Raw genomic sequence first — 11,221 nt, forward strand, 5'->3', positions numbered from 1 at the left:
ATCTACTGCCTAGCAACCTTATTAACTACCTTGGAAATTGCCCTAGTATTAGTACCTAATTAATCTGATTAATCAATTCAATTAAAAAGAGGGCTTTAATTTGTTCTTGATTAGAAAAACGCTATGGGCGAATTGATCTTGACTTGATTGAGCTTTTGATCAAGAATCAATCAAGTCAATCAAAAAACTTGCTTGTTGGCATGTCTGGGCAAAGATGGTGTATGCAATGGCCTAATCGAAGTAACTAAGAGAGTCGGTTGTCTCGCACTCCTTCAGCATGGTGCTAATGATGAGGAGTGCATAGTCACTGGAGTGTGTTAGCTTGAGTTCTCCTGGTTCAACCAAGGCTTTAGAAACGTACGTGAGCGTACAGAGCAATGCTAATAGATAAATAGGTCCCGCGAGCCTCTTCACACCTCCATGTCTCCTCATGATGCAGCACAGGCTGATTAGGACAACGAGTGTAAGGGCGAAGACGACGTAGTATCGGACGAAGTCTACAACTAGCGTTGGGTCAGTGTTGTAACTAAAGTCCTGGAACGCGTGCGGGCAGGATGGGCTAATGCCACTGCTGCCACTTCCGCTGTTACCACCGCCGTCACCTCGTTTGGGAGCCATTCTGGTCGGATTTAATTGGTCTAACAAGAGCAACAAATAAGGTAGAGGCCTGTGATTGGTATTTAACGCAGTCGAGATGTGGCCGTCAGAGCAATTATGAATTTGGTCCAGATGTCACGGCAACTTCGTCGCTTTATATCCTTCGTGTATCGTTACCTATTTATATACTCCATAACCTGCTGGGGCCCGTGGATAAAGATATCATTAAGTAGAGGCGCAAATCTCGATCTAGCTACAGTCACAGCTTTGTTCTCCTTCTGCGGGCCTTGGTACCTTCACACGCTCACACTACAAGTCTTAGAACGAACTCTGAGGTTACATAAGCCGACATTAGTGTTGGTGAACATCTATACAGGTTTAAAACTAGCCAGTTTAAAGAGGCACACTAATGAAATCGAAATTTTTCGTCATGGGTTGAAGCCCAACTTATAAGGCCCCTAATGTATTCTCTATCTACTGGTCAATTCGAAGCCGTTAGGTCTCGCTTAGCTACCTGGTAGCTTCGCCTTCTCTGGAATTTGACCCCCTGTCAAATCCACTCCTGCGGACCTTAACACTTGCTCCTTAAGTGTAACCCTTTACAAACTCTAGCCTCCCTCCTAGGTACAAAATGCTATAACTTTATGCTAAACTATGTAGTATCTATATGCGGATAGCTAATCAATACTTGGAGCCCTGGAGCACTGGCTTGATTTGTGTAAGCCTAGGACCACATCACATGACTGCTCTGCAGGCATGACTAATGCGTCCGACTACTTAAGAGCTCAGATCACACATTTGTACATACACAGAAGAATACACTTATTCATGTGACCTTATACTATTACCACCCTATGCTTACAGATATCTTGCCTATTATAACGCCAGACTTATTAAAATTTTAGGTATCCTTGTCTATAATACTATACTTCGCCTTCATCGATTAAACAAGCGTGAACCAGGGCTTAATAACCGCTAGATCCTTGCAGACAGCTCGCTGGTGATCGTACGGACGGCTCCATCGCGTGCGTAGCTCAGGTGTACGCGCGATAAACCTATCCACCCAGTTCTTGCCTGTAGGCTTCCCGCCACGCTCTCGCAGCAGTCTGTCAGCCATATCTCGTACGTGTGCCTTCGAGGGCGGTATGCCACGTAAAGACTCGTCAAGTATACGCTGTACGATCGCCTCTTCTTCTAGTTTTGTGAGACTCTTCCGATTCGGCTCGCACTCGCGGCGAGAGTGTGTTGCGTTGCGTCGCCGCTGTATTGTCCTTCGGGGAACGTTGTAGATTGCCTCAGCGTGTCGCAGGCTTTTTACTTGGTTACATTGGATATCAGAGATAGCAAGCTGTACATCAGCTTCATTATAGAGTCTAGGGACTTCGTGATGTTGAGACATTACGCGTTGTTGCTGCGCTGGTGTTTTGGTGGGGAAACTGGGGCGCTCGATGGGGTGGGGCGCTCGATGGTGAACCACGTTATATAAATAGTCTCTAAGTAATACTACAGGTTGTTCTACCCTATATAGGGCCAGAGTGGGCTGATACAGGCTAAAGAAGGGTATTATAGAATACAGTCTTAGCAAAAGTGCGCCGCTCACTTATGTGCGCTGCTTGCCCGTTAGGTACGTTATATACAAGTATATTAGTTACTAGACTCTTTCTTTCCTATACTATTATGCGAGTCTGAAAATTGGTTAACGCTTGTCTGTGCAAACTTACGCGCGCTGACGCCCTGCTCAAAGAGAAGATCTAGCTCGCCGTAGGTCCGATCCTTTGTCTCGGGCAGGCGGAAATAAGCCCAGACGAGGATGATGAGACACCAGCCGGCCCAGTAGAGACCGGTTTTTGCACCCCAGTTCCAGGCGTTTACGCCGAGCATGCGAGGCATGAGTGCATTGTTGACCAGACTGGCCATGTTGTTGAAGTTGCGGGCTAGGACTATTGTCTTTGCCTTGAGGCGGGTCGAGGGAATATCGGCGACAAGAGTATAGCAGATGGGGCCCATGGCCATGTCGTACATGAAGGTGTAAAAGATCAGAAGGCTCCCAACAGCCCAGCTAGGACCCGGGTTGCTGGGGTCAGCGAAGCCGAGGCCGCCAACAACGAGGAGGATCACGCACAAGCTAGTCATACCACAGAGGTAGATTGTGCGACGGCCAAACTTGCTCAGCCAGAACCAGGATAGGATCACACCGACGGCGCCAACGGCGTATTGAATAACGTTAAAGGTAAATGAGTTGTTGGTAGAGAGCCCCGCTCGCTCATAAAACTGGACAGAATACCCCATAAGAACGCTGCCGCACATTGCTTGGGCGGTGTAGCTAATGGATGCGAGTTCGGTGCGGCGTAGGTCTGCCCGCATGAAGCAGTGCCAGTAGTTTGTGCCTGCCGAGTGATTGATTTCGAACTCGTTGGTGGCCTTCATCATGGCGACCTGGTCATCGGCATCAAAGTCGATGCCGTTGTCGGCGTTGACGACGGCAGAAGAGACCAGACTCAGCACGGCGCGTTTGGCGTCGGCGAGACGGTCCTTGCGAACAAGCCACCAAGGTGATTCTGGTGCGAACAAGGTGCCGAATATGATAAACGGGGGCCACGCCCACTGCAGAGCCATAGGGATCCTATATGACCAGTCACCTTGCATGCTGAGGAAACCGCGCAGAACGCCGGCCGAGATGAGCTGGCCAATGACCCAGCACAGATTGACGTAGGCCGTCAGATACGGGCGGAGAACGATGGGCGCGATGTCTGAGGCATACGCTATGGTCAGGGTCTGGAAGACGCCCCAGGGGACGCCGAGCATGATCTGGCCTGCGAGGATGGTCTCGATGTTTCGTGCAAAAAAAAGGAGGAATATGAAGGCAACCATGAGCAGCTGCGACAAGATCATGGTTCGCTTGTAACCGATAGCGTCCGAGACCCAACCGTTGAGGTAGAGGCCAACGATTTGGCCGCACATGCCGCCCACTTGGATGTAGGTCTGCCAGTCAGCCGAAATAACCTTGCCGCCCTTCAAGTCTGGTTCGTTACCAAACCTTTCTTGGAAGCTAATGACCCATGAAGGTTAGCTTTGTTTGAATATAGAAGAGAAGGGGGGGAAGGGGCGAAGCTTACGCATCATAACCGTAGAAGGCACCCATCAAGGCAAGGTCGTAACCCTCCATGATGATGGCCGTAGAGAATAGCAGGGAGAAACCAATGCCTTTGGAGTATAGGCGGATGGCATCACTTAGGGTGAGGTTGTGCTCTCGGGCGGTGGCATCCCGGGCGTCCGCATTTTGTTGAGACTGGCTCTTAGAATTCTCGTTGTAATCGACGTTATGGACGTTTTCAACGTCGTCTGCATCCATCTTTTCCGAGGCCATGGTGTGCCGGTAGTCTTATGCCAGAGTGTGGAATTTGCCGAGGAGACGTTGATGTTGAGGGTGAGCTGCTATGTAGATATACGCAAGGGTGGCAAAGCGAAAGTAAGTGGAAGAAGAGAAGGCAAAAGCCTTGTTCGAAGAAAAGAAAATGCGATGGACGAGTGGAAAGACGACCAGGTGTCACAGGTTCCAGGTTTAAATGAAGAAACAAGGAGCTCCAGGGTTTTTATAATTGTAGGTAGAAGGGAAGGGACCTCTCGTTACTTGCCAGATTCCGGCTGGTGAGCTCATCCCCAGGTTCCAGCCGAGGGGAAACACTTGTGGAGGATCAGGCGGCGGAGAAAATCAAAGCAGTGACATAATGGTGCTGAGGCAGCCTTTCCAATTCGAGATGAAAGCATACGTCTAAGCTTTCTGCGTCGACCAATCTAATTCAGCGCCTATGCCGAATGCTTTCGTCTCAGACTAGGGTGGAGTGAGATTGTCGGTCCGACAATCCTTGGCGCATGATCGGTGGCAATCAGCGGACAGCGCTATGGAATGCTAGTAGTATGGTTTGATCCTATGTAGAGCCACTGTGGGAGCGTCACGCTAGTGGTGTTCATCTACAGTATGTGTGCAGGACGGCGTGCCGAATTCTAGGAAGACTTCAGCCTGGATCATGGAGTCAGTGGGCATGTCTCCATAAGCGACCCATGCCACAAGGCGTGGTTTGAGGAGATGAATGCAGGGGCTAGAGGGGCAGATATTCTAGGAATTTGTGAAACGGCCTTATATACCGTATACCAGTCATCAGATTGAAGCTCAAGCGGCCATCTCTGCAGATGAAAGGTCTCTTACTACAACATATGAGAGACTAGCGAGAGGTTCATCCTTTGTTGTGTACTCAAACACACAGCATGGAAGTCAGCGTCAACTTACAGACCCGGAGTATCTACGCATCTACCGAGCAGGCTAGTATTGAGTATGAAATACAGCTTCTGGACACAACAACAACACCGTTAGGCGTCAACGAACGGCCAAGGACCTAGACCAAGAAAAGAGGAACCGCTATGTTACCAAGCTGGGTAACGGAGAACTGGATTGTCGGACCGACAAGTGACTGTGTAATCAGGCAATAACTAACCTTGCTTCGATCATCTGCCTTGCTATTTTCATTCGCCTAGCTCCCCTATTCTAGCTAGCTTTCTTTGCCTTAGCCTAAGTGTCTTTTTTCTCTTCTAGTGTAAAAAAATGGGAACTAAAGTTATTAAACTAACATATCATCGCTGTATGGTGCTCTTTTACCCTTACTAATTCCCCCTCTTCTATCTTCGCCGGGATAACTGCACAAAAGTGGGGCAAAAACCTTGCTCGTCGGGCCGACAGTGGCGTCCTAGAATTTCCTCCTACGCTAATCATTGTTCCCACTTTGGCCTAACGATCTGGTCGCGCAGATGATTTTGTAACTGCTTTTGGCATCTAGTCGATATTACAACTCCGCATATCCATATTTAAGCGCAGTGTAGATTGCGCATCGCATTTATGTTGGGTCTGGCATGACGGACTACCAGGCTTGCCCCCCGTACAAGTTAGGTTTGATACCTAGGTATGCTTAAAATTGTCTTTACCTACCAGCCCCAATAGTCAACCTTTTCCTTTTCCTATTTATGAAGACACTTTCATGTCATTCTTTTACGACTGTTCTCCGAGTCCATCCTTAGACGATTGTCGTTATCTCCCAGCTTACGCACTTGTTCTGCCGCAGTTGAACAAGCACAAGAGACGCACATGTCAAATCAATCCCAATCCGCCTCCTCGGGGCCCTCTACACACCAATCCCGGCAGCAGCAATGGCACCCCCTTCCGAGCTATCACCTCAAGGCGCCCTACGGGTGGATTAACGACCCATGCGCGCCCAGCTACGATGCCGCCACAGGCACATATCACGTCTATTACCAATGTAAGTTAACAACTATGACATCGACCAGAACTTTAATGTGGAATTGCATCCGGCCGTTGATGCTATGAGCAAACCTGACTTGTCTCACGTGAGCTCCCCTGACCTTGTACAGGGAATCCTAAATCGTGCGACTGGGGAAACATTGCCTGGGGCCACGCCACCAGCAAAGACGGTCTCCGCTGGGTACAGAGCCCCGGCACAAATCCGTCTCTGCAGCCCGACCAGCTTTACGATAAGGAGGGAGTCTTCACAGGATGCCTCTGGCCAACAGGCCCATACGGAGAGCCCCAACAGCTATCTGTCTTTTATTCATCGATCACCAACTTGCCCATCCATTGGTCCCTGCCTTACATCCGTGACAGCGAGGGTTTGGCTCTGGCCACGTCCAAGGACGGGGGCTTGTCGTGGGAGAAGAGCGGGCTAAACCCCATTCTCAGAGGTGAACCCGAGGGGATCAATGTTACAGGATTTCGGGATCCATTTTTGGCGGAGTGGCCTGCCATGGATGAGGTTCGCGCTGTTGCAGGCGGCGACGCAAAGAGAAGTCTTTACGGCATTCTTTCCGGCGGCATCTTGGGTAAAGGGCCGACTGTTTTTTTATATGCAGTCTCTCCAGACGACCTGACCGCGTGGGAATATCTCGGTCTCCTCGTCGACATGGCCGACGGGTTACGCGTGCCAGGGCCGTGGACTGGTGAATTTGGTGTGAACTGGGAGTGTGTCAATTTTATGACCTTGGCCGCCGAGGACGGTACCAACCATAAGCGAAACTTTCTCCTTATGGGCGCAGAAGGATTCAAGCCTGGTTACCAAGACGCCCATCAAACCGTGGGCCTTTGGATGGCCGGCACTTTGAGTGCTGTACCAGCAGAACGCGGTTCCATCACCACCCCTAAAATGATACATGATTTTGGCGGTATCTTAGACCACGGCGCCCTGTATGCACCAAGCTCGTTTGTTCATCCCGTCACCCGTAAGCGGATCCTCATGGGATGGATCAAGGAGGAGGAGCTAACGTCGGCCCGGCGCCATGCCAAAGGCTGGACGGGCCACCTGGCTATCCCGCGGGAGTTGTTTCTGTACACAACGCCCAGCAATGTCACTAAGGCATTAAGGTCGTCTCTCGAGGATGTTCGGTCGATGAAACTTATCGACAAGAGGCCGTCCTCGCAAGGCCATATTAGGCACACACATGCCCTGCAGACGCTGGGCGTTCGGCCATTTTCTGGAGTCCGCTCGTTGGCTCAGACAGCACCCATGGTGTGGGAAGATATCTCCAGCGACCACGGCGCCGCAGCAGCAGGAAGCAGGTTACTAGACGAAACACCTTCAACGAGCTGGGAGTTGGAGGCCGTCATCAATGTTGACTCCAGCCACGGGCGAATTGGCTTCTCAATTTGCCAGCCAAGTAGAGATGGCGCTCATGATAGCTTCCAAGGAACAGACATATTTTTCGACGCAGAAAGGGAGCAAATCGTTGTCGACAAGACCCAGTCCAACCTGGAGGAAGATATCGCGAAGGATATCTTGCATGGGTCATTTACACTCTTTTACCACGAGCAGCCCTCCACCTCGGCCTCTCCAATTGAACAACTAGAAAAGCTACGCCTCCGCATCTTCCGCGACGGTGACACGCTTGAAGTCTTTGCCAATGACCGCTTCACCCTTGCCACAACCGTCTACGTTGACACCACCTGCAGGGCCATTCGCTGCTTCGCCGAGGGCGTCACCGCACCTACTGCATTCGAGTCGATTCGGCTGTGGGATTACGCTGTGGGTGCCCAAAAGTCTGTGTCGGTCCTCTGATTCCCGTAGTCCAAAATTGTGGACACCAAGTCTGCAACAGAACAGACGCTGTGGACGTCCAGTCTAGAAAGGGAGCACCAGATACTGTATATAGAAAAGCACCATGTGTATGAGGCGAGTATTGAAGAACACAGATGGTGATTCATCGAGCTGAATCGACCGATCTTTCATGACATGTAAAGCGTAAATAGATGTGAATGGTCAAACGTTGGACGTAGATACCCGTCATCCAGGCCACTCATTGAAACTGGCGCGTCATGCCTGGTAAAAGCTAGTGAGAAGCTTCGTATCATGATTTTTCAATCCGGATATCAAGGTCCTGAGCCTGGTTTTGGATAGGACTTTCATGGCTTCCATTGCCTCAAAACCCTTTTCGTCTCCAATGCAAGCAGTTGCGAAAGAACAATCGTAGACAAACAAACGCCCGCGGCCATCACTACGTCGATGGTGCGAATGGCGGCCAATCGATAAAGCCCACCACGACATGCGACTGATGCAGCATCTCGAGCTTTTCCCGCAGATAGACTTTTTGCGTCTCACGAACGCCCTCAAAGGACAACAAAAACCTTGCGACGTATCCGAAATCCTCGATATGAGAATCCAAGCCTGATCCGCTTCCGCCTCCTTCTGTCGTTGCTGCTCCGCCTCTCACCCACCCGCCATCCTCTTGGTTGCGAGCGGGGTAAAGAGCAAGAACGTCGGCAATGGTGCTGGTGACCTCGAACAGCTTCTGTAAGATGCCGCTTCCCTGCGAACTTATACTTGCAATGCTGTCAAGACGGCTGACCAGACTGTGCAGCTGCGTCGTGAGTCTCTGCACGGGGAACAGCAGGGAGAGGCCTTCGTGAGTATCGCGCGAAGGGGCGAACCGCAAAAACCCATTGGATAGGGCGAGCTGCCAGAGCGAAGTGCGCAACCACAGCCGCGTAATAAAGAGATCTGCATGCTGACGCTCCGAAAGCCCTGTGTGGCCGCGATTCCAGAGGTCGCGCTCGGCCTCTGCGGCGTCAATCTCGTCCTGATCGAGCTGGACCTGCTTGGCTTCAATCCAGCCAGCCGTAATGGTATTGTCGTGGCCGTGCCACGAGGCGAGGAACGTGTCGTCAAGAATGGAGAAAAGGTGAATCAGCCTGTTGAAGCCGGCCTCGATGTGCATCGGAGTATTTGGGTCGGCGGCTGGCCGGGCTGGTACCAGCGGGGCCAGGACGCTAGGGTAGCCCGAGGTAATGGTCAGGAAGCGCTCATGAATCCAAGCTTCCCTATACAGCCTCTGGTACGCCAAGAAGTCGGCAGGCGGGGCAGGCCTGTCGCGCATCATGACCTGACGGACCTGGAGCATGGTGATGGCTTCGCGGAGGATGCTGAAGCTGCGGTCAAAGCGCTTGAAGGCCATCATGGCAATCTCGAGGTAGATGCACGTCATGATGCGCTTGTTGGTCGGGGCGGGCTTCTCGTCCAGGCGGCCCTGGTCGTCGAGAGTAATCTCGGCGCGCTTGTGGGCCTCGAGACTGTACTGGACGAGCTCGTTCAGCTGCATGGCCACGTCGCCGTGCAAAGTGTCGGAGGTCTGGCTGAGAAAGGTCGTGGCGGCTGCATAGGCGTAGACCAGCGCCGCGTTCTCAAAATTATCGTACATGGCTGAGACGGAGGCCACAATGTCCTTGGCCGACATGGCGGGGCTGAAGGGGTAGACGAGCTCTTCGAACTGTGGGAGGAGCGCGAAGAAGAAATCAGGCTTGTACTTGGTGGCCGAGGCGAAGGAAGATAACAGCGACAGGCTTATCGGCTCTGTCACGCTGCTGCTGCTGCTGCTGCCACCGCTGTCGCTGAACGACTCCGAAATGGACGCCGACATTTGCGTCTTGCTGCCGCGGACGCCGACGCTCTCTTTACGAGACGTATCGTTGATGAGAGACTCGCCACGGGCCTTGGCCACCAATCTTCCGCGCAAGGGATTTTTGCGCTTCCCGGTCATCATGGAAGTAACGCAGCATAGGTTGAAATGGGCGCACTGGGAGCAGGGCTGAGCGGCGTCGCACTTGACCTTGCGGACCCGGCAGCCATCGCATGCCCGGCGTACCCTGATCGTGCTGTTGCTCGCCGACAATTTGGCTGGCATTGAGCGTACCTAGGTACCTAAGTGCATCCAGTGATTATCTCGTTGGAGATGTTGTTGCCGCGGGGTGCAAGTTTAGGGCACCGATCACAACCCCAAAATATGGCATGTTCTGTTTGTAGTTGCGGGATTGCAGGGAGTTGTAAGCATTCCAGATTCGGATCACCCGCTCTTTACGACAGTCAAAGCACTCACTGAGGGTTGCAGGATTGAAGCAGTATGATTAGTAACTTTTGTTGTGTTGTGGTGTTGGAAGTCGAGGCACGCGAGCTCTGAACATGAGGTAAAGAAACTAGCGTTATACTAAGTATATGCCTAGATAAGTAATAGAAGCTCTAACTTGATGTATAATAGAGTATAGGTATTCTAATAATTTTATCTAATATCTAAAAGGTAGAAAAGTAAGAGTACTACTAAATTGTTAGCAGCTAAACTGTTTTAGCCACCTAGAAAGACGGTGTCAGGCCCTGGCTGTCGATATATACTATCCTGCACCATGATCAGTAGTTCACTGATCATACGTACCTTTTTGGTTGCATGGCGTAGTGGTGCAGGGCTGCGTCCTGACTGACGGAGCCAATCAGATTAGCGCGCTTAAGCCTGTTGGGGACTGGCGCCCTCTGCATTCGGAAACTCTGCCCCATTTTCTTAATGAGCGAAAAAGGGCGAGGTGTGCAGTATTTGCAGACCAGGTGGATACGAAGTGAAAAGCGATGGTTTACTGTGTATCGCTTGGTCGTTTTGGCATTTGCATTGACCGCTGCCGCGACTCCTTATAGAGCGAAAAAGTGCGAGGTGTGGTGGATACGAGTTGGAAAGCCAAGGCTTATGGCTTAGCCGCTGCTGCGAGGGGCTCTCCACAGAGCGAAAATCTCCACATTCGGCTCAAGTGTGGGGTTCCTTCCAGTTTGCCGGGCTTTGTGACCGTCTTCACTCTCTGCAAGGCTGTAGCCCAATTCGCAGCCGTGAACACCGCATGAGCTCCATCCGAGCGTCTCCATCTTCCGTGCCAGCTTAGAGTTCGTCGATGCCACATGCAGTCGTTGTTCTCGCCGCGCAACACCGGCGAATGATTAGGCTCAACTGCGCCATGCCGCCTGCTGCTACACAGAGCCGTCAAACATCCTCTATAATCCTAAGCTGCAACTTTATGGCTACACTTAGCGATCGAGTCATCATCCTATCCTGTTGATTAGCTTTGATTCGTGTACAGGCTACACTATTCCTTATCTTAAGCACTGTGCTAGAATGATCCAGCGCGCAGGTGTCATCGATGTTTTCGTTCTCACAGATAATATCTTTTTTAGGATGGTACCTAGAGAGCGTATGAGAGAACTAAAAGAGCAACTTAACTCGCCGAGATAGGTTGGAGGATCGTGCTGAGTACGTTAAT

The 11,221-nt window shown here is 51.3% G+C and overlaps 4 protein-coding genes across 4 annotated transcripts; 1 reads left to right on the forward strand and 3 right to left on the reverse strand.

Annotated features, from left to right (window-relative positions):
* Positions 1–231: 231 nt before the first annotated feature.
* Positions 232–618, reverse strand: ALTATR162_LOCUS10946 (uncharacterized protein; the record flags this gene model as incomplete). The annotated part of the gene is made up of 2 exons (XM_043318586.1): positions 232–307; positions 362–618. The coding sequence occupies 2 exons, from the start codon at positions 616–618 to the stop codon at positions 232–234; spliced, it is 333 nt and encodes a 110-aa protein (XP_043174521.1).
* Positions 619–2,241: 1,623 nt separating this feature from the next.
* ALTATR162_LOCUS10947 (uncharacterized protein) lies at positions 2,242–3,964 on the reverse strand (the record flags this gene model as incomplete). The annotated part of the gene is made up of 2 exons (XM_043318587.1): positions 2,242–3,646; positions 3,714–3,964. The coding sequence occupies 2 exons, from the start codon at positions 3,962–3,964 to the stop codon at positions 2,242–2,244; spliced, it is 1,656 nt and encodes a 551-aa protein (XP_043174522.1).
* A 1,770-nt stretch (positions 3,965–5,734) lies between these two features.
* ALTATR162_LOCUS10948 (uncharacterized protein) lies at positions 5,735–7,712 on the forward strand (the record flags this gene model as incomplete). The annotated part of the gene is made up of 2 exons (XM_043318588.1): positions 5,735–5,906; positions 6,019–7,712. The coding sequence occupies 2 exons, from the start codon at positions 5,735–5,737 to the stop codon at positions 7,710–7,712; spliced, it is 1,866 nt and encodes a 621-aa protein (XP_043174523.1).
* Positions 7,713–8,148: 436 nt separating this feature from the next.
* On the reverse strand, positions 8,149–9,687 carry ALTATR162_LOCUS10949 (uncharacterized protein; the record flags this gene model as incomplete). Its single annotated transcript, XM_043318589.1, has 1 exon — positions 8,149–9,687. The coding sequence occupies one exon, from the start codon at positions 9,685–9,687 to the stop codon at positions 8,149–8,151; it is 1,539 nt and encodes a 512-aa protein (XP_043174524.1).
* Positions 9,688–11,221: the final 1,534 nt, after the last annotated feature.

This window comes from Alternaria atra (assembly GCF_907166805.1).
Source record: "Alternaria atra isolate CS162 genome assembly, contig: 35, whole genome shotgun sequence".
Lineage (NCBI taxonomy): Eukaryota > Fungi > Ascomycota > Dothideomycetes > Pleosporales > Pleosporaceae > Alternaria > Alternaria atra.